The 21,820-nt window shown below is 35.0% G+C and overlaps 1 protein-coding gene across 1 annotated transcript in view; it reads left to right on the top strand.

Annotated features, from left to right (window-relative positions):
- Nucleotides 1-21,820, top strand: part of LOC131151772 (uncharacterized) — an 89,984-nt gene that overhangs the window by 962 nt on the left and 67,202 nt on the right. Inside the window, exons 2-8 of the mRNA XM_058103174.1 lie at nt 133-282; nt 3,160-3,330; nt 13,425-13,568; nt 16,094-16,199; nt 16,431-16,579; nt 16,797-16,922; nt 18,611-18,754. Of these exons, the coding sequence (XP_057959157.1) occupies nt 133-282; nt 3,160-3,330; nt 13,425-13,568; nt 16,094-16,199; nt 16,431-16,579; nt 16,797-16,922; nt 18,611-18,754 (990 nt within the window). The remainder of the gene's footprint in view (nt 1-132; nt 283-3,159; nt 3,331-13,424; nt 13,569-16,093; nt 16,200-16,430; nt 16,580-16,796; nt 16,923-18,610; nt 18,755-21,820) is intronic.

The following is a 21,820-nucleotide window of genomic DNA, read 5'->3' as shown; positions in this document are numbered from 1 at the left end:
TCAACCACTCTTATGCAAACAAAACAAAATAAAATAATAAGTAAACGAAGTAATAGATTATTTATCAGTTGAATTTTTTGATTAGTAATTTACTACTCCTTGTTTTACTGAATGCGGATGGCACTATGGCAGAGAATTGGAGATGTTTCACAGGAGATTAGAAAAGTAAGAGCACAGATGGAAGAAGATGAACAGTTGGCAATACTTATGAGAGGTCTACGGGGACAAAATTTGAGGGATTCACAGTTTGCTGATGACGGTGTTCAGCTTCGTCTAGTTGAGGTACATGTAATTTATCTTTGGTTCACATTGCATATGCTTTCATTCCTTTTTTATTTTATTTTTTTTCTGCCTGTTTATTTTGTCTTCATGGGATTAATTTGTTTGACCATGTAAATGAATTTTAAAATTGGGGAACCATGATATGACCTTTTCTATTTGTTTTTCTTTTGTTGAGAATGTTACTGAAAAAGGAAATTAAGATCTTTAAATTTGGATTTTTTCTTACTTTCCATTGTCCCTAACTCCATATCAAGCTTCCTTACAATTATTGGCTATTGGTTTGTGATTATTTTTATTTTATTTTTCTGAGAAGCTAAAAGATATACTATACAATTTTGAATTTTCTTTTTTTGTTTTTCTCAATAAGAAATGGGGGTTCATCATTATCTGAAGAGTGTAAAAAAAAAAAAAGGTGAAGTGATACAATTGCTCTGCAACTGCTTTTTATTGGCTGAAGTTTGAGAATTAACAAAGAATTAGTTTATTTGGAGCATGGTGAACTTCAGTTATCACAATTACGAGATCAGATTATTTAAAGCAAGTACTGAGGGGCCTGAAGCAGCATTTAGAATGTTTAGTTCCACTTATGAATAAATATTTATATCACTAATAAGGAGTATTTGTAATAATAAGTAGTGTTTGATTAGCTACGGGAAGAGTACTTAAAATCTTAAAATAAGAAGCTTTTAAGAAGTAGTTGGTAGATGCTTATAGTTATGGCATACGTTTTAAGAGGTTGAATAGTATATATTTGTAAATTATAATTATGATTACACAATTAAATTTATAAGATTATACAATTATATATTTTGTCTAATAATGCGGTATAATCAAAATATTACGATATTATTATTATTATTATTATAGTCTTGAAAATAGAAAATATATGTTATGATATAATTATATAATATTAAATTTTATGATAATATGATATTAGTATAGAATACATAGCGTATTATTGTAATAAATGTTTATGCTATTATACTATAAAGTGATATAGTAATGTATTTTAATTTTTACCTTATAATATATTATTACTATCACACACTATCTTGATATTTATAATAATAAATTTTCATATATAAATCACTATTTTTTTATGAGATAACAATATAATATCATTATTGTTGAAGAGAAAACATAGTAAGAAAAGAGATTTCTATAACGGGAGAACCTACTGAATGTTATGGCCACCCAGTTTGTGAAGTCTTGTAATTAGAGATTCTGTCCTCTCTGATTGTTTTACCAAGCTAGGATTTGGTGAGATTTATACACCCTGAGCCTTGGGGGTGCAGGTGGGGTTATGGTAGCCTTTTCTGTAAGGTATTCTTATTTGATGTTCAAGGGTATCATCAGTGCTTCATAACAATATGGCTAGCTGGCCTGTGTGAATTACTCTTTCAGGTTCTCTCTTTAATTTCTCCTCTTTGTTTTTCTCCCTTCTTGCCTGAACATAAACTCACATGTTATCTAGATAATCAAGTTGGATATCCCATGTTTACTACCCTTAACTTGTTCTAATGGGTTTACCTCTCGGAATTTTTTCGGTTTCTTTAAACACATAAAAAATCAGGAAACACGTTTGTTTGCTTCCCTTGTTTTCATTGTTAACGGTGTTTATCTGGACTCTTCATTTGATTAATAATGTTGGCCAATGGTTTATTCTCAACCAATAACTACTTTCATTTCTTGTATATGGTTAGTGCAGATAAGAAGCTCCAGTTAAGATGGCCAAAGTGCCTAGAAAAGCTCTTTGTTTTGACATTAGAATATTAGATGCAATGTGTATGGTTTACCATGCTAGGTCACAACTTTACCTAAAAGCTTGAGCTGATAGGTGGTGGGCCAACAATATGCATAACAACCTATTCAACAGTCACCCTTATGTGCGGCTGTATCTCAAATTAATGAGGCAAACTTGTGAACTTAAACAGGTTTATGAATACAGACAAAACAGAGTGCACTCTAATGGACATAATGAGGGAAAACTCAGATAGCAAGACTTGAATCCAGTACCTCCCAGAAACAAAGCTTTGATACCACATTAGGTCACTACCTTACCTAATCCCTTAAGCTGATAAGTGGTGGCCAACAATCTATCATGCTATGCTACAGACCTCTATGGAAGGCCTTGGGGACAAAATCTTCTGTACTTGGTGGGTGTTAGTGCTATAAGTAGTTTGAGGGCATTCTCTTGTATGACTGATGGATTGGCTTCACCTACTTCTTTGTATTATTGTCAATCTTCTCAATCTTTTTTGGATGTTTGATGTTTCCTCCTTTGGGGAAGATTAAATTCAATTATAGCATTTTCCTTTGGAGTCTTGTTAGGTTAGTCAGTGGTGCTTTTTTCAGAGCTATCTGAGCCAAAATACTATTTTGTAGTTTCTCAAAGCCAGCTAGGATGGGGGTCATCATAAGAAAAAGATCCTTCCCCTTCCGTAAGATCTCTGGAAGATTATTCTGTGAGTTATCATTGCATTGTTAAAGTGGTCCTAGGAACCTGAAGTAGAAATGCTTGGGCTCTCTGCATTGTAGACATCTTAGACGAGATTCTTGATCTTGCCCATTCAATTTAAGCAGCTTGCTGCAGGGTGTTGGGAACTGCCAACTGGAAAGTGATTGTTCTAGTGAAAAGAGGAGTGGGTACTCTTTAGCCTATGAGACATTACTATCCCCCTAATTTGTTTTTTTTCTCTTTTTTTTGGGTTGTTATTTCCCTTGGAAAAAAATTATTTTATTTTCCTTTCTTTCCTTTCTTTTTGTTATGTTTCTTCCATCCCTCTGTATTCATAGTTTTTATTTGATGGTAATTTTTTTCCTTTTTATTTTTCTACGTAAATTTAAAATGACACCTGTTGTTTTGTGCTTCTTTAGGTAGATGAAAGCAGTGAGTCTCTGCCACTGGTGTATGATCCTGTCAGCATCGCTTCATACTGGGGAAAAAGGCCACGTGCTGTTGCAACACGTATTATCCAATTACTCTCTGTTGCTGGGGGGTTTCTTTCACGGTTGGCCTGGGATGTGATAAACAAGAAAGTCGAAGAGGTGAATCTTTTATTCTGAACTTGCTATTATTAATTTATTCCTGTCATAAAACAACTAATAGAATATTAGCTGTTGATGGTGGAAAATTTTTTGATATCTGAGCATTTCTATTTCCTAAAAACTATTATTTTACCCCAAACAGCTGCTGATATTTATTCCATTTATCAGTTAGAAATTCTTAATTTCTTGGGATGTTGACTTTGATTGCATGAGGAAAATTTTCCTTTCAGAATCATAGAAGAAAAACCATGGCAAATTGTAGAGGGCAATAAATAGCTACATGTAGAAATTCTAGAATATAGATATTGTATTGTAGAAGGATTCTTTAATAATCTTGGAAGCATGGTAGTCAAATCAAGATACGAATCATGAATCGAAATTCCAATTTTGGAAGTCGAGAATCGAGAATTGAATCGAATCATAAGATTCGTTACGATTTCCAAAATCAATTCCAAATGACTTGAATATATTGATATACAAACAACCAGAAAAATGGTAAAGAACATTTAAATTTTGACAATAAAGAAACACATTTCATGTGTTTGCTTTCCTAAGCAAATGAAAACTACGGGAATGAGTCAAGAAATATTAATTAAAAAATGAACGTTATGCTGTTTAAGGGAAATAATTAAGGAAAAATAATAAAAAATTGACCTTTTTGGTGTTTATCATTAAGAAAAAAAATAATTCATGTATATTTGTATATTCTTTCATGGACTAAATAAAAAAATAATTAACTTAAAAAATGATAACTAAACAAACTTTTACAAAGACCAACTCTTGAATCTTAACAATACAATAAAACATGAGTACCATCTTAGCTATAGACAAGGAATGGAACGTAACATGCTAAAATAAAAGAAAAAGGTAAGAAAAGAAAGAAAGGTTGTTTTTGGGCTTTTAGACTAGTTGGGTTTGTTAGGATATGATAGGTCTAGAATCATGTGAATTAATAGATTTAGATGGATTCATTAGACTCATGGGATGAATCGATAGATTCGGCAATGATTCAATAGTTTTTAATTCACTAGTAAGATTTTAATCAATTTGGCGTGAAGTTGATACGAATCGAGAATCATAAGATTCTAACAACTATGCTCAGAAGTGGTTGTAGGCTGATAGCAGCCATGGCTTGATGGCTTTGCAAAAGCCTTTTTCCTAGAGCCCTAGACTAGTAGCTTCCTGACCATGTGAGGTACATAATTACTCTTGGTATGTGTTTGTGTCATCAGAGGTTAAGTGATTATTTACTCTTATTACCTATCATAGGCCTTTACTCGATCCTTTAAAGTTTGATATGTATTGTTGGACCATAATCTAACAGCTTAAGCTTTTAGGTAAAGTGATTATTTAACATGGCATCAGAATTCAAAGATGGTTACTAGGAGGTCCTGAGTTTAATTGTTGTTGCCCGCATCTATTGTGTGGTGTTTAAAAAATTATTGTATTCTTTGTAATGGGTGTTATCTATCGTGTGTTTATCTCTCCACAAGCTGTCGGGCTGCACATGTGGGGGAGTGTTAAAGCTTGATATGCACTGTTGGACCACAACTTACCAGGTTAAGCTTTTAGGTAAAGTGATAACCTAACAATATTGAAGCTTAAGCTATTAGATTGTGGGCCGATAGAGTATATCAAGCCGTAACACTTTGTCACGAGCTAAGCTTGTTCAGGGCATTATGCTTGTCTATGACCGCTTATCTCGTGTGCTTGGGATGGGTTTTCATCATGTAAATACTAATGTAGGGTTATTTTCTGCTAGTAGAGTCTTTGTAAGCCAAATAAGGCAGTATGACTCCTCGGTCACTTTGATGTTTCCTAGTGCTAGGATGATAATTACATAAAAACCTCTTTAGGGGAGGGTGAGTGTTCATCAGTCATTGTAAAACTCACTAGCAATTGTTAACGTGCTTAGCCTACTTGCCTCCCTCGCTAAGTACACCATATCAACGGAGGATTTGTTAATGAATTACGTTTGCTTCAATGTTTACTGCTTGCTTACCATGACTTTCATGAATTGATTATTGTTTCCACTGCTATCTAAATGAATGTTAGTGAAAGTGCTTCGTGGATGAATGTTGGTAAACGATAGGTTGGCTAGTTAAACAAGAGTGCTTTAGCTAGCGCCGCACGGCCCTTCACAAGGGTGTGAAAATAGTTGGACCGTGACACACTTCCACACACCGCACATATGATGATGGATTGCACATGGAGAGATAAATAAACAATGGATAACACCAAATGGAGGATAATATAAATTTTGACAAACAAATGATAAAGGCCTATGAGAATTGAACTCAAGATGTCATGGAAACCACAACTTTGATACAACGAATGCCTTAAATTTCAATTTTGACTAAAAATTTGGGGCTTTAGAAGTTTGGAAATTTTAATTTTAAAAGATGATGGAACTATATGGTAAAACATGGATTTCTTTTATGAAACATTAAAACTACAAATAGACATAATAATGCAAGATTTATAACTAAAATATTGTAAATAAAGTACATTAAGGATAGATATGTTGTGTATAAGTACAATAATTGTAATATAGTAATGATATTAGACATATTAAGTTAATATGAATTAAATTCATAAATCAGTTAAATATTATTTATTAAACAAACACAGATAATTTAGACATAAATGGTCAAATGAAATGCTGTAGCCAATATCAAGTTAAATTTTCATAGAATTTCAAAATTCTGAAATCTATTCATGTCCTTGTAATAATCTTTAATTTCAATAAGAAAAGAAGATGAGTTAAGGGAGAAATTTCAATTCGATTCTGAGTCTTAAATCTGAATTTCAAGGAAATTCAATTCTATTGTTAAAATTTCGACAAATTTCACTTATATTGGAGATTTCAGTATTTCAACATATTTCTGTTGATTTGTGGAAATTTCGATGATTATTTTGTCAAAACGGAAATTGACTGCTATTTGATTTTTAGGGTGGTGGAAAATGGATGGAAATTTCAACAATTTGGTGGCAATTTCAAGGCTTTGGAAATTTTAAGACCATGGATAGAATTTTAAGCAACCATTAGACAGGGTAGGCTTAAATAAAGCCTTTCTGAAATATCGGCTACTTGACTCACAAATTTTTCAAATGGAGTCTTAACAACCTTCTTCAACACAACATCCCTCACGAAAAGGCAGTTAACATCAATGTACTTTATCCTCTCAAAAAACATTGGTTTGCTACCAATCTATCTAATGAATTTATTTTGCTATAAACAAAATAAAATAAATAAATAAATAAATGGCATATCTATGGGCACTATTACTAAGATTCCCATCTTTGACATAAGAGATGTCAACTGCATAAGCTCGTTGATATTATGAGCCATAGCTTGGTATTCTACTTCAGCATGAGATCTTTTGCAAAATTAGTTTGTTTCTTTGCTAGGTAATGTGATTACCTATAAAAAATGTACAGTATTCAGTGGTGCACCTTCACTGCCAATAGAGCCAACTTGGTCTGCATCAGAGTATCCTGTCATCTCACAGTTTTGGATACATTTGTATAGCATACCTTTGCTGAGATAGCCTTTGAGATGCTGCAGAATTCTATGAACAGCGTCCCAGTATGGTTATTTGAGATTTTTCATAGATTGATTCACCACCCCCACAACAAAGGATATGTTTGGTTTAATAACAATCAAGTAGACCAGCTTGCCTAACAACTGCTTGTATCGATGTTTGACTTCAAAGTCCAACTCAACATCTCTAGACAACTGGTTAAGCTCCCAATGAACAATTATCTCTTAGCAAGTCCAAGGCATATTCTCTGAGATAGATTCGACCCATTCTACACTATACGATCTCAATATCAAGAAAGTAATGCTAAGTAATCAAGTCCTTGATTTTAAGTTTTTCTTAAACGTATTACTTGACATCTGCATTTGCCTTTTTTCATTGTCAATGATAGTGCTATCATCAGCATAAACTATTAGAAGTACCATACTTTTATCCCTTTTGTGGACATTGAGGACAATAAACAAATGCTCAAAAGCACTTGCAAAGACCACCACATGAAATTCCTTAACTAGGCCCAAGGAGATTCTTATGACCATAAAAATCCTTATGCAATCTAGATACCTTACCATCCACTTCATGAGCAACATACCCAAGAGGTTGCTCCTTGTATACCTCTTCCTACAAATCTCTCCATACAAGAAGGCATTCTTTATGTTCAGTTGGTATAAGGACCAGTTGTGATCAGATATGTACAGAATTTAGTTGAGCAACATAAGAGAAGCTTCTGGAGAAAAGAAAAACAATACGTTAGGGAGTTCCCTTTGACAACCCACCAAGCCTTAAGCCTTCCAATAAAATTATTAGGTGGAGAAATTGATGGTGTGAACCCAATGAGATCTAACTAACTCTTTATAGGAGGAAGATCCACCATGTACCATGTCCTTTGAATGGTTAATGCATCCATTTCTACATCCATTGCATGCTTCCACCTAGGGTTTGCAAAGCACTCAACAAGTGAGGAAGGGGTAATAATAGAGCGAATAGACAAGAGAAAAGAATGTATAAGACTAGAAAGATGAATAACCAAAACATAATGAGCAATTGTATAAGCAACTGAGGATGGTTGAGTACATTTTTGGGTATCTTTTTCTTTAGCAATTGGCAAGTCTAAGTCTCACAAGGATGGATCTTGAGAACTAGAAATCGAAATAGTGAAGGGTAGAAGAGGTGGCTGCACAGTAGCAGTGATGGTGTGCTTGTTTACTATCATTCATAAACCCTCTGTTGTTTCTTTAGGTTAGTAACTCATGTATTTGAAAGAAGATTATAAGTTTTTTGAAGGGATGAGTTATGAAAGAACAAGAGGATTAACACATGGGCAGGGGAGGGGGGGGGGGGGACTACAAATCATTGATGGACTCAAAATAGATTCATCCAAAGAGGACCTAGCATAGATAAATAAGGCGTTGCCTAAAAAAGTGACATATACACTAACATATTCCCTGCGATTGTGGAAATCATAACATCTATATCCTTTTTGAGTTCTAGAGTACCGAACAAAGACATCACGGGTAGAGAACTTTCTCTCTCCAGTATGTGAAACATGAACAAAACATGTGCACCCACAAGCACAAGGCACAACAAAGAACATGGATATTTTTGGGTATATAAAGGAGAAGAGAATTTGTCCACTTGGAATTGGAAGGCATCTTGTTAAGGAGTAAGAAGAGGATCGGTTCAAAATGTTTTAGGAACGTGCATGTGAAAGAAGGAATAGTGACCACGCTATGTCTAGTAATGAGTAAACTCCATTTCGGTGAGGTGTAGCATAATAATGTTTGAGGTATGAATCGCATGATCCCTATGACGAAGCAAAAAACTGAAGCTTTCTGTGAATGGATTCAAAAGCATTATCGGATCGAGAAATTTTTATAGCAATGCCAATTGTGTTTTTAACAAATAGATCTAGGTCATATGTGGAAAATCCATAAAGGACCCAAAATATTGATCACTTGTCAAATTCCTGACTCTCCAAGATCCTAAATATTTGAATGAATAAGAGAAAACAATAATTTACCATGAGGTTCAACTCTGGATAGAAAAGTTGCCCTATTATGCTTTCCTAGCTAACATAGAAGACTCAAAATGAGATATAGGCTTGAATAGTTGAACGTGGGAAAAGCTTCTTGTAATTTTTGAAGAGATGGATTGCCGAAATGAGCATGTCATTTGTCTAAAGAAACAACATAAGTAGGAATTGAAGAAGCCATTTGACAAGAATTGGATCTAACACACCACCATTGAAATAGTATAGACCATCCTTTTCAAGCCGTTCACCAATCATCTTCTTTGTCTTGAATTCCAAATAACACTGTTAGAATACCACTTTACCTAAAAGCTTAAGCCGCTAGGTTGTGGGCCAACAATGTATATCAAAATTTAATACTCCCCTGCACGTGCAGCCTGGCAGCACATAGAGACAAACACACAATAAATAACACCCATTCCTTATAATATATTACATTTGTTATAGGTAATATAACAATAATTTTAAATACCACACGATAAATGCGGGCAACAAGACTAGAGCCCAAGACCTCTTGGTAAATACCACTTTACCTAAAAGCTTAAGCTGTTAAGTTGTGGGCCAACAATGTATATCAAACTTTAGCAAACAGCCAAACACAATGGGAAGGGAAAAGGTTACAAAATAGTTATGAGATTAGTTAATTGACTAATTGATTATTGGGAAATTTAGGTACGCATAACATGGAGGAAAACAAAATAGAAGGAAATAAAAGAATATTACGACAACCAGAAAACAATGTAAACTAACTATGTGCAAGAGTTAGCTTAGAATGTTAAGTAGTGGGTTTCAAGGATTGAAATAAGTTAAGACTACTTGTCATATAGGAGGAGGCACTAGAATCAACAAATAACCTAGGGTGAGAAAAATGAAGAGGCAATAAATGTTGTTTCTGAATTGGCCACAATAGCATTAGATGTAAAAGACTCAGTTGGGAGTTGTTGAACCATGCTCGCAAGATTGTTTTACTTTGGACACAGTAGATAACGTACTCAACTAAGTGCACTTGAAGTGTTAACTATAGAATCACCCTCTCTAATAGATTCATTGGCCCAAGTTCATTTCCCATGGAAATTCTAGCAGTGATAAATGGTATGATTGCCCTTGCAACAACGTGTGAAAATGTAATAATTGCCATGATGAACTCCCTCCAAAAGAAGATTTGAAGCTATTCATCTTTCTATATCTCCCAAGAATCCCTATTTTACTAAGAATTCCCAATTGATTGGATTCTAACCAAACTCCAAGTTTAACTTAGACACAACCTGTTGATGAATTCACCACCATATGGTTGATCAATAATTACCCTCTTGGTTATTTGCCCCCATTGAGTTTGGAACCCTAAAATGGACTGAAGAACTAGATCAGAATCGGTCTCAATGAGTTCGTAAGAAGGAATCCCATTTTTTTTGTTGGGTCCGGGTAGAGACCAAAGATCTTTAGCAATTGATGTAACACACAAATCAATAGTGATGATTAACTTCTTAATTTCAATTTCAATTTCAATTTTAGAGTTGAATGCATCTAGGTAGCCATTCAATAGTAAAAAGGGTAAAAAAAAATGCCTATATGGTCGAACGATGAAATTTTGAGTTTTTATTATTCATATTAACTACTCTTGGAGGAATGCTTTTATGTGGTGCTAAGGGTTTAATAACTATCTTTGTAGCTCCAAAATGTTTTAGTTTATACTCTACCTAGTATTTGGATATACCAAGAAAGATGTGCGCTCTAATGAGGCTACTATGAAATATTGACTCATGGGTGGGGAGCTTAATTATCTTATGGTAAAACTTTGTCTATTAAATTTTTTGATAGGATAAATTGCAAAACGATATAAAGATTGTTATTCTTAACTTTTGGGTGCAAGAATTCCTATGTAACATATTTGACACAGTAAAATTGGCGATGTGTTGGATTCTAGCATGTGCTTTGTTCGTGGGTGGTATGGATTCACGGAAAAAGTCTCATCACATAATAAGCTCAATGTTGGAACTAATGGTTGATAGGTATTGAGTTCTTCCCACATACCTTTCATAGTGTTATAATACTCATTTATGATCCTACCTTCTTGGTCATATTTGAAGAACTTCTCATACATGTCTAGAACATGAGATTAATTTTTATCTTGTGAGATGCTTTTTTTGAAAATAATCCCATATAGTCTCGGCTATTCTGTAAAACATAATGTTCGTTTAAATTCTGGGCTTCTTTCTTGTCCACAATCACTCAAGTAATATGTTATTTTATTTCCTTGGAGTTCACAGATGGAGGAGAATCTAGCAGATACTTGGATTTCCTTTTGCGCTAACATGCACACGCATGGCCTGAGACCATAAAAAGTAATTGGAGGATCCAACCAATTTGATGCTTGTCGTCTGTAACAGTATCGGGTGAAGCTGTAGAGGTGATCAGAACCCCTCAATACACTTCAATTAGTACACACATGTATCAAGAACGAACAACATAGCAACAAAGCAGAATTACGTGGCACACTAGCACAGAACAGCACTCCAGGACTTAGGTCTAGAACTTCAAGTGGCAGCTATGACCACAGAACTGAAGTTAGTATCCTAGGAGGAATCGTATACATTACTAGTCTCTCATTCATCCTGTCAAAATTGGGTTTGACGACACAGAACAGAGTGGATTATACTTTTAATGCACAAAACAGGGAGGCGACAGACAACAAAGCACTGCAGGCATTCAATAACCAACCTGGCAGCAGCTAGATGCATATGCAAGCATCAAAACAGAAATCACAACATCATAACAGTATCAGCACTCGACCCAGTCAGAGGATACATCATAATAGCAAAGTAATCTTCCAGAAGCAGCAAGTTGCTGTCTTTACATCATGTAAAGTTTTCAGGACCGGGATCCTATGTAGGATTGTCAGGTGGGGTCTGCAGGAGCAGGACCTTGAAGGAGCTCTGTTCTCTAGAGTGTTGTTGCTGTGTTGCCGAGTTTCTGAGTGTCGAAGGTTTAGTTTTTGCCCTAATTTTTGAAGGCTTTGGGCTAAATGAGCTAAGGGAGATCCAATAAACCTATTCGAAAACTTAAGAATTAATTAGTGGGCCTTGTTTATAAAGCCCAAATCTTGAGAAATTCAGTGGCTGCCTGAGAAATAGGATCGTAAGATCCCACAATGATCCTATGATCCCACATGATCCACACACGATCCTGCTGCGATCCTCATTGATTCCGATTCTCTTTATGATCTAGACCAAATTGCTATTTTAGGATCGTAGAATTGGATGATCCTACGATCTGGATCAGAAGTCTAACCTAATTACATGAGTATACACCACGAACCACACAACACCTGCAAGAGTGGCTCATGGCTGAGAGGAGAAGGATAAGAAACCCTAAACAACTCAAATCATTAAAAGAATTCTCTATTTTAAGATTCGACAAAGGAGAGAAAGAAGGGAATGGTTGTAACTATGTCATAATCAGGTTCAGGGAAGTTTATGGCTCTGAAATCATGTTGTAAATCTGAAATAAATTGAAGATTCAATGAAGAAATTTGCAGCGCTTAGGGGTTAGAAATGGGGAAGAGAAGAAGAGAAACGAGAAGAAGAGAAACAAGGAAGAAGGCAGTTTCTTGGAGTAAAGAGAACTGCCACGATGAACTCCTGATACACAACCTCTGCCACGAAATACCATTTGAACCTTGCCCTAATTCTCCAATACTTCCCTTACCACGGTTGAAGGCAGTCCCAACCATGGCTGAATTATCATGGGAAGAGCTGGAGAGAGATGAGTCTTCTTTGGTGATATCCATTGGATTCTAGCATGTGCTTCATTCATGGATGGATGGATTCACAGGCAAGAATCTGATCATGGATGTGGTGACGCTAAGGACTCAACCTAGATAAAAATCTGGCTGCCAAGAATTCTTTTCATTGCCTTTTATCACCTCAATGGATCTAACCAGTTGGTAGATATTGAGTTCCTCCCCATACCTTTGAGAGGCTATAAGATTCATTAATGAACCTATCTTGTTCATATTTGAAATACTTTTCATATTTGCCAAAACATGGTTTTGATTTTTATCTTGTGAATGAAACATCACTTTCACGGCAATTCATGTGATCCTTGGATGTAATTTTCCAGGAAAATATGACAAAAGTTACTTCATCTTTCTAACCTGTGGATGCTTAATTTTTTGTTAGTGGAGTTACTAGGTTTTATACTTATGGAATTATTTTAGTTCATTTTTCTTCTATCGAGTAAATGCTAATGCTAGTTTAATGATGATATATGCTAGAGTAGTAATCACACCTGAGCCTATGTGCGTGTGCATTTCATGCTTGTGTGTGTGTGTGTGTGTGAGAGAGAGAGAGAGAGAGAGAGAGAGAGAGAGAGATTTCTGTTAACGTGCACCTATCTCTAGTTGGGGGCAAAAACAGTCCTTTTTGTTTTTGTAGAACATGCAGATCAATGTCTGGATTATGTTTCTGTTCACCTTCCGGCTATGAAATGAAATTCTCATCTGCTATCTGTTTAATTTTACTAATCAGAATGAAGTTGCTCGAGCCATAGAGCTAAGGGAGATTGTAACCTCCTTGGGTCCAGCATATATAAAACTGGGGCAAGCATTGAGCATTCGACCAGATATACTGTCACCTGCTGCAATGGTGGAGCTGCAAAAGCTCTGTGATAAGGTAATAGTGATATGGATTACTTTATAATGCTCAATTTTGTTTTACATTAAACTGTGGTTGCTTTCTCTAGGGTAACCTTGGAAAATTTCTTTTGATAATGAGAGAAGGAAAAAGAGGGACCTCTCTACACAATAGAAATAAGATTATCTGTAAAACTGTCACTTTCATCATGATGGCAAAAACGTTCGACGCATTTCTGACCTAGAGATTCCATCATGTTCATACTAGTATCATCGAGGGAGGCCTTTAGACCTAATTTAATATGTTTTGCAACTTTTGTATATTTTAAGAAAATAAGAGTTGTGACAAGGGCAATAGTAATCTAAACTTCGTGATGAAAGCTAGGAATTGTCATCTGTCATCTAAACATTGTGATGAAAACTTCATTGTCCTCTTTTTGAGGTCTTCGTCATGCACTTTTGTCTCATTTTTCAAGAAAATAAGAGCTGTGACAGGGGCAATAGTAATCTAAACTTCGTGATGAAAGCCAGGAATCATCATCTGTCATCTAAACTTTGTGATGAAAAGTTCAGTGCCCTCTTTTTGAGGTCTTTGTCATGCACTTTTGTCTCCTTTCACTGGTGTCTTCTGTTCTTTGTTGCAATTTGTTTGACTATTTCAAATGGCTTCCTTCATTTTGATCAATGGTTGGAGTTACTCCTATGTGACATAGCATAACTATTTTATGACTGTCTTACCTGGATTTTCCACCAATACGTATCAGCATTTTATTGGTTACAAATGTTCAAAATGCATCTTGCTTTTTGATCAGGAAACAGTGTATGGGATCAAGTTGTTCAATATTTTTGTACAAAATCAGTGATTACTTAACCATGCTATGAAATTTAATAGAGCCTATTTATTATCCTGCAGAAAAAAAATCCTTAATATTGTGTGTTCAAGGAGGGAATTGAATGGTATGGAAGAGGGTGGGAGTCATTGCATCTGAGTGAGTATTTTTTTTTTCCTGCGAGAATTGGGGTATTTTTTTGGGGGGGTGGGAGGGGTTTCTCTATCCAAACAGTGTAATAATCTGCACAACTTAAAAAAAATGGAACTCTTTTCAGATATGTTGTATGTGAAATTTTTGCAAATTTTTTTTTAAAGAAGTCAAAATCATTTTCCATGTTGGAATTGCAAGTTTTGTCATGATTTCAAAAAATTCATTTTTTGACATGAATTTTACACTTATTAATGTACGATGTATAAAAAAAAAACATGGGTTTCTGGTTCCATTAATCACTGTAGCTTTGTCTATTTATGGTTGTACATATCTGTACACTTCTACAGAAACCCAGTCTATTAATGAAAACCGAGATCCTAAATTTTGATTTTGACTAATTTTGGGGCTTCAAAGTACAAAACTTCAATGTTGACATCAATTTTGATTTTTAATTTAAGAAATGATGTTAATATGCAATAGAGCATGGAATTGTTTGATATGAAACTTTAGAAACTACTAATAGAAGTAATAATGCAATAAAAAAAAAAAATACATCAGCAACAGGTATGTGGTGTATAAGGTGCAATAAGTGTAATACAAGAATCATATTTAATTTATTCAGTTAATATAAATAAAATTCATAACTAATATGAATACACATAATTTATTATTTATTACTACTCAAAAAGTGGAAAGCTATTCATATCCTTCTTGTAATAATCTCTAGTTTCAATAAAAAAAAGAAGATAAATTAAATAAGAAATTTCAATTCAGGTTTTCTAAAATTTGAATATCAAGGATAGTTCATTTTATAGTAAAATTTTGGCAAATTTTGCTCAAATTTTGAGATCTCAATAAATTTTGGGTAATTCAGGGAACTTTTGATGGAAATTTTATATAATGGAAATTGATAGCATTTCAATTTCGAGTGTAGGGGGAAGTGGATATTTCTCATTAAAATGTTGAGTTGTTGACAATCTGGTGGAAATTTAAGGCCATGATGGAAACATACTTTACCCTCAATTGATGACTACCCGACCCCCCTCCTGGGAAAAAAAAAAAACAGAAGAGAAAAAGGAAGAAAAAAGAAAAGAGGAAAGAAAAAAAGAAGAAGAAGAAAAGTGAAGGTACTTCTCAAATGTGAATGAGGGAGTTTAATTTATAATAAGAAATACACTTTAAATTATGGACAATAATTATTGCTTGCAAGTTTATGGATGGAATGTAATACTCGGATATTTTCTGGGAAAAAAAAAATGAGATGTTGGGTTGGGAAAAAATAAAATATTTGGCTTTTTTGTGGTGTGTCGGATATGGATTTTTTAAAGAGGCAAGTTTGCAGGAGCTGCAAAGAGATTGGAGGAACATGTTGACTGGATTTTTTCTTGGTCATTTTTTATGTTTTTGTTTACTCTTGGAGAGTCTCAGTTTGTCTCGGAATATTTCTCATGTTCCCTCTTTTAAATTCTCTTTTCTATTAATGAGACCTTCTTTTGTTATCAAAAACCAATAATTATTGCTTGTATGTATTGCTCTGTTTCTTCTTTCATGCCTGACTTGTTTTGTTTGACAATATGTGAAGGTTCCTTCATTTCCAGATGATGTAGCTATGGCTCTTATTGAGGAGGAACTCGGTCAGCCATGGTATAATATGTATTCTGAGCTTACACCTTCACCTATTGCTGCAGGTATTCTCAATACTGATAGATCTTTTACGTAAATTAATATTGAGTCACAAAGATTGATGTGCTTTTGCGCAATGGTTAATATTGTTTTTTTTAAAAGAAGCGTGACTTGTTTCTGAGTTTAATCAAGATAAAAACTGGCCTTCTTGCTCTAGTTTCTGAAGTTCATTAGCAACCCCCCCCCCCCAAACTTTTTTTCTCTTCTTTTTAAATTGTTGTGGACAATATTGGCAGCATCTCTTGGACAAGTATATAAAGGCCGGCTAAAGGAAAATGGAGATTTGGTGGCTGTTAAAGTGCAGAGGCCTTTTGTTCTTGAGACAGTCACAATTGATTTGTACGTTATACGGAATTTGGGATTGGTTCTTAGGAAGTTTCCTCAGGTAGCGCTTTGCCAAATCACTCATGTATTTGCTTAGCTCTTTCTTTCTTTCTATTTTTTATTTTTATTTTTATTTTTATTTATTTATTTTTTTATTATAGTTGTTTTTTAAAGGACTGCTTAGGCCTTACACCATACGGTTATTTTCCGTTGCTTTTAAAGGTTATCTGTAATTAGTATCGTTAAATTCGCCTCCTCTTGCTACATAAAATTTTCAGATCTCTATTGATGTGGTTGGATTGGTTGATGAATGGGCTTCCCGTTTCTTCGAGGAGCTTGATTATGTTAGTGAGGGTGAAAATGGAGTGCTCTTTTCTGAAATGATGAAAAAGGACCTTCCACAAGTGAGTTTTGATTTCCTTCGAGTCGAGTCTTATTTTTTTTTAAAAATTTTTAGCTTTTTATTTATCTTGCTATTAAATTTTTTAAAAATTGCTTCTTGTGTGGGATGTTTTTTTATGCTTTTTGAGTAAGTTTGATTATTATTGTTTGATCTTACTAATATGCTGGGAGTTGCTCTTTAGACTGTACAAGTTAGTAAATTAATGATGGTTCTGAAAAATAGATGGGACAAAACTAAGAAATTCTCATTAGGAATTTGATGTTAAGGAACCTGATTGTTGTTAACATTTCTTTGACCATCATTGGTGAGCTCTAATGCTGACTCAGCTTGTGCAATTTTCTTGCCATAGCGGCATAGCCTCTATTGTCTCCAGGCTACTTCATCCCTCAACCTCTATGTCAATGCTGATCTTCTTGAGAATACATACCAGGTGATGGTTAGTACTTTGAAAGTTTTCTTTTGGTAAGCATAAGAAGAGGAAAGCTTTGTTGAACAGTTTCTTTTCAATTATAAGGCTAATTTTTGGATTTTGTAAAATTTAAGCCAAAGGTCCATGGGCCATAGGGAGAAAGGCAATGCTTAGATGTAGATGATTGTTATGTTTCTCTGCAGGGTACAGGCAAACATGCGTAGTCAACAACAGGAAAAAATCATTAAATGAGTGTGAAGACTTGAAAAAATAAAAAGCCAAAGGAGTGGAGGAGGGTATGGAAGGTGCCACTGGGTGAATTCTCAACCACTACTTCCAAAATTCCAGAAAATTCTGAGAAATCAAAACTGATTAGCAAAATGGGAAGGGGAAATTCTGTACTGCTCATTGTTATCAGGACTAATATAGTACATGACTGCACATTAAATGTGCCCAGGAAAATGACTATTCTTGACTGCAGCTGTTTTTAAAGAGCTTATAAATAAACTCTGAAATTAGAGCTGGACTTAGGAAATGACACACTTCAAGTATTTTATAAAATGACACCTAGATAATGATAACTAATAAATATTGTAGCCACTAACAATATTAATTATGCATTTATGCTTCACTGGAGCTCCAGCACTGCATCGTGGGCATGACTATAGGGAATCTATGTAAAAATACTTCTTGTGTTGTTTCACCATGTCCATTTAATCTCATGGAAATCATTGCTAGGTTTCTGAATATGGCTTTCCATTTACCCTCTATGTTTCTTACTTTCCAATGTAAAGATGCTTTCACAGTCTCCACGTCAATTAATTATAAATGGATTTACAACTGATGGTTGGATGGTGATGTTGATGTTGATCTTGAATAAATGCAGTGGGGATTCTGGATCACACCTCTTTCTTTTTCTTTCTTTTTTTCCCCATGGTGACAGAATGTGGGAAGAAAAGAACGTTATTTACTTATAACTGCTGAGATGGTTGGGGGAATCATATTAACTGCTGAGATGGTTGGGGGAATCATATTAGTTGATAATATTGAAAGGCCTTCTTTTCTCTGTATGAAATATGGTTGAAGATAATAAACCCAGATCAGAATCTCTCTAAAATTAAGGTTATCACTGTTCCTTGTGATTATTATCAGCCTTGTATTCTTGCACACCTTTTAAAGATAATAATTGTCCATACAGCTCTCTCTTCAGTGACAATTTAGTTTTCTTAATTTAGTTTTCTGTGGAGAATTTGTGTAACACTTCTAAAGAAAAATTTCAGGTGGTTGTACCAAAAACATACCATAAATATACTTCACGGAAGGTTCTTACTACTGGATGGATAGAAGGAGAGAAGCTGTCACAAAGTACAGAAAGTGATGTTGGGGAACTGGTCAATGTCGGAGTCATATGTTACCTAAAGCAGGTATTCTAATCTATTAATTCACTCATGTTAACTTATGCCTCATGAAGTTTATGTTGAAGATAGCTAATGTTCTGACTACATTTGTTCATGTAAGTTTTGTTAATATTATTATTATTATTTTTGATAACAAAAGAAGATATCATTAATAGAAAGAGAATTTACAAGAAGGGAGAATGAGAAATCTCCCAAGACCAACTGAGACACTCCAAGACTAAACAAAAAACATGGAAAATGCCCAAGGAAAAAAATATCTAGTCAATGTGTTCCTCCAATCTCTTTGCAGCTCCTGAAAGCTTGCTTCTTTAAAAAATCCATACCCGACACACCACAAAGAGGCTAAATACTTTATTTTTTTCCCAAAACCAACATCTGATTTAATTTTTTCCCAGAAAATATTTGAGTATTACATTCCATCCATAAACCCCATAATACTGACAAAAAGCCACACTTCCATAAAGTTTATCTGTCCTTTCTTCCACCAAAACTTGTGAAGGATATTTCTAAAAAGTCTTCCACCGAGGGAGGACAAACCCAACTTTCTCCCAAAACACCAAAAAGCTTATTCCAAATACTCCTAACAAATTCACATTGCAAAAGAAGGTGAGAAGTTGTCTCAGCATTCTTCTAACAAAACAATCATACATTGGGAGAGAGAGCCTTCATAGGTATCCTAATTTGCAAAAAGTTATTGGTATTTATCTTATTAAGCACAACCAACCAAGTGAAAGCCTTTGTTTTAGGGGGAACCTTAGCCTTCAAAATAGTAGAGTATAACGAGAAAGAAGAGTTGGAACAATCAAAAAGTCAAAAAAAAGATTTTCTAGAAAACACACCTAACTGGTCCAAAGACCAAGAACAAACGTTCCTCTTCGAAGAAAGATTGCTCTCACTCAACAAAATAACAAAGATGACAATTCCACCAACTCCCTATCGTTTAGAAGTCTCTTAAAATGAAGATTCTAGGAAACCAAAGGGCTACTCAGTTCACCAACAAAAAAATAAATGACTTTATTTTGTTTAGAACTTAGATGAAATAGACTAGGGAAAATAGTAGAAAATGGTGCATTTCCCAGCCAAGGGTCTTTCCAAAAACGAATATGAGAACCACTCACCACCTCAAGTTTAGTGTGAGGGATGAAAGAAGGATAAATTTGAGAAATGGATCTCCACAAACTCCCCAAAGAGCATCTTAAATTAGCTTTGTTATCCCACCCGTTCTCATCCATACCAAACTTATTTCTTATTACTTTATGCTAGGGGGATGATTCTTCTAGAGGGAAGCACCATAGCCATTTAGCTAGAAGAATAGTGTTTTTAGACACCAAATTGCCAAGACTAAAATCCCCTCCTTGCTGGACCACTAAATGGTTCCTTTGACTCCCCTTGCTGGACCACAACAAAACTCTCCCATGATCGTCTCGAGCTTGCTAGCATTCCCCACCGAAATCTTAAAGACAAACATGAAATATAACAGGATGCTAGCAGGACAAGCCAGAGTCAATAATTCTACCCTCGAGAGGAAAGAGGACTCCCTTCTGGCCATCTAATCTATTCGTCACCTTTTTCACTACCGGGTTCCAAAAATTAGCGGCTTTAGGGTTACCCTACAAAGGGACACCTAAGTTTGTCAAGTTCAATCCAAAATTCCACACCCTACTTCATTACCTGCTCCCTAACACGCTTGACTGGCACATTTATAGCCTCTAAACCACTTTTCCCCATATTGATTTTGAGCCCAGACCATCTTGAAAATATGAAGAATACTTAAAATACTCCTAAAAGAGAGACTGTGATTGTCTACAAAGAAAACGTTGTCGTCAGCGAACTAGAGATGTGATACCACTACCTCCTCTCTCCCCACTTCTAGACCTCTAACCAAACTCCTCTCCACTGCCCTATCCACCATCCACTCAAAACATCTGCTGCAAGAGCAAACAAAAAAGGAGATGAAGGGTCTCCTTGTCTAATACTCCTCAAAGCACCAAACCAAGATTTAGGCACACCATTCACAATTACCAGGAACCACACATTAGACAAGCCCCTTGATCCAACGACACCAATGCACACCAAAACCCTTTCTTGAAAAAAAATCCAACTCACTCTATTTTAGGATTTCTCGAAATCTAGTTTAAAGACGAACTTCCTTTCTTATTCCTACGTATATCCTCTACCATCTCATTGGCAACTAAAATAGCATCCGCTATTTGCCTCTTGCAGCGAATCCGCTTTGAGCACTAGAGATGGTATCATCAAGCACTGCACTCAACCTATTAGCTAAGACTTATTAATAATCTTATGCACACTAGAGACAAAACTAATAGGCCTAAAATCCTCCACTTTAATAGAATTAGATTTCTTCGGAACCAAGGCCATAAAGTAGGAATTAATACTTTTACTAAGGACTCCATTATCAAAGAACTTGCTAAAAACTGTCAACAGATCCTCCTTTACTATATCCCAACACTCTTGAAAGAAGCAATGTCAAAACTATCCGGGCCTAGAGATTTATCCCTAACCTTACCAAAAATCACCCCCTAGCTTCTTTCTCATCAGCAGATCTCTCTAACCAACACATCTGATAAGCAAATATAGGGTTCCAATCTAATCCCTCTATCATTGGTCTACAGTGATGCCCCTTCGAATACAAGTTCTGAAAGAAATTGGTGATAATAAAAGCAATATGACATTTATTATTAGATACTATACCATCCCCACATCCAACTCCCTAATCAAATTCTTACTTCTTTTCATATTGGCTAGTCTATGAAAGAAAGAAGAGTTATAGTCACCATTCTTAACCCATTTGAATTTGGTCGTTTGTCTCCAACTCCTCATTTCTTGAAATATCACCTCTTCTAGCTAGTTTTTCAGGGAAACTCTCCTAATCTCCTCATTATCTGTAAGATTATAATCCAGCTCCTTCCTATCCATTGAAGTTAACTTGCTCAAGTTGTTCAATTTTCTAATTCTGATGTCATCAAACACCTCTTTATTCCAAACTTTCAACTTCTTCTTTTGGCGTTTCAAATATCTCATGAAACGGAAACCACCTCAAACCTTTTAATT

Source organism: Malania oleifera, chromosome 3 (assembly GCF_029873635.1).
Source record: "Malania oleifera isolate guangnan ecotype guangnan chromosome 3, ASM2987363v1, whole genome shotgun sequence".
In the NCBI taxonomy this organism is placed as follows: Eukaryota; Viridiplantae; Streptophyta; class Magnoliopsida; order Santalales; family Ximeniaceae; genus Malania; species Malania oleifera.
This window is presented reverse-complemented; position numbering and strand designations above follow the sequence as displayed.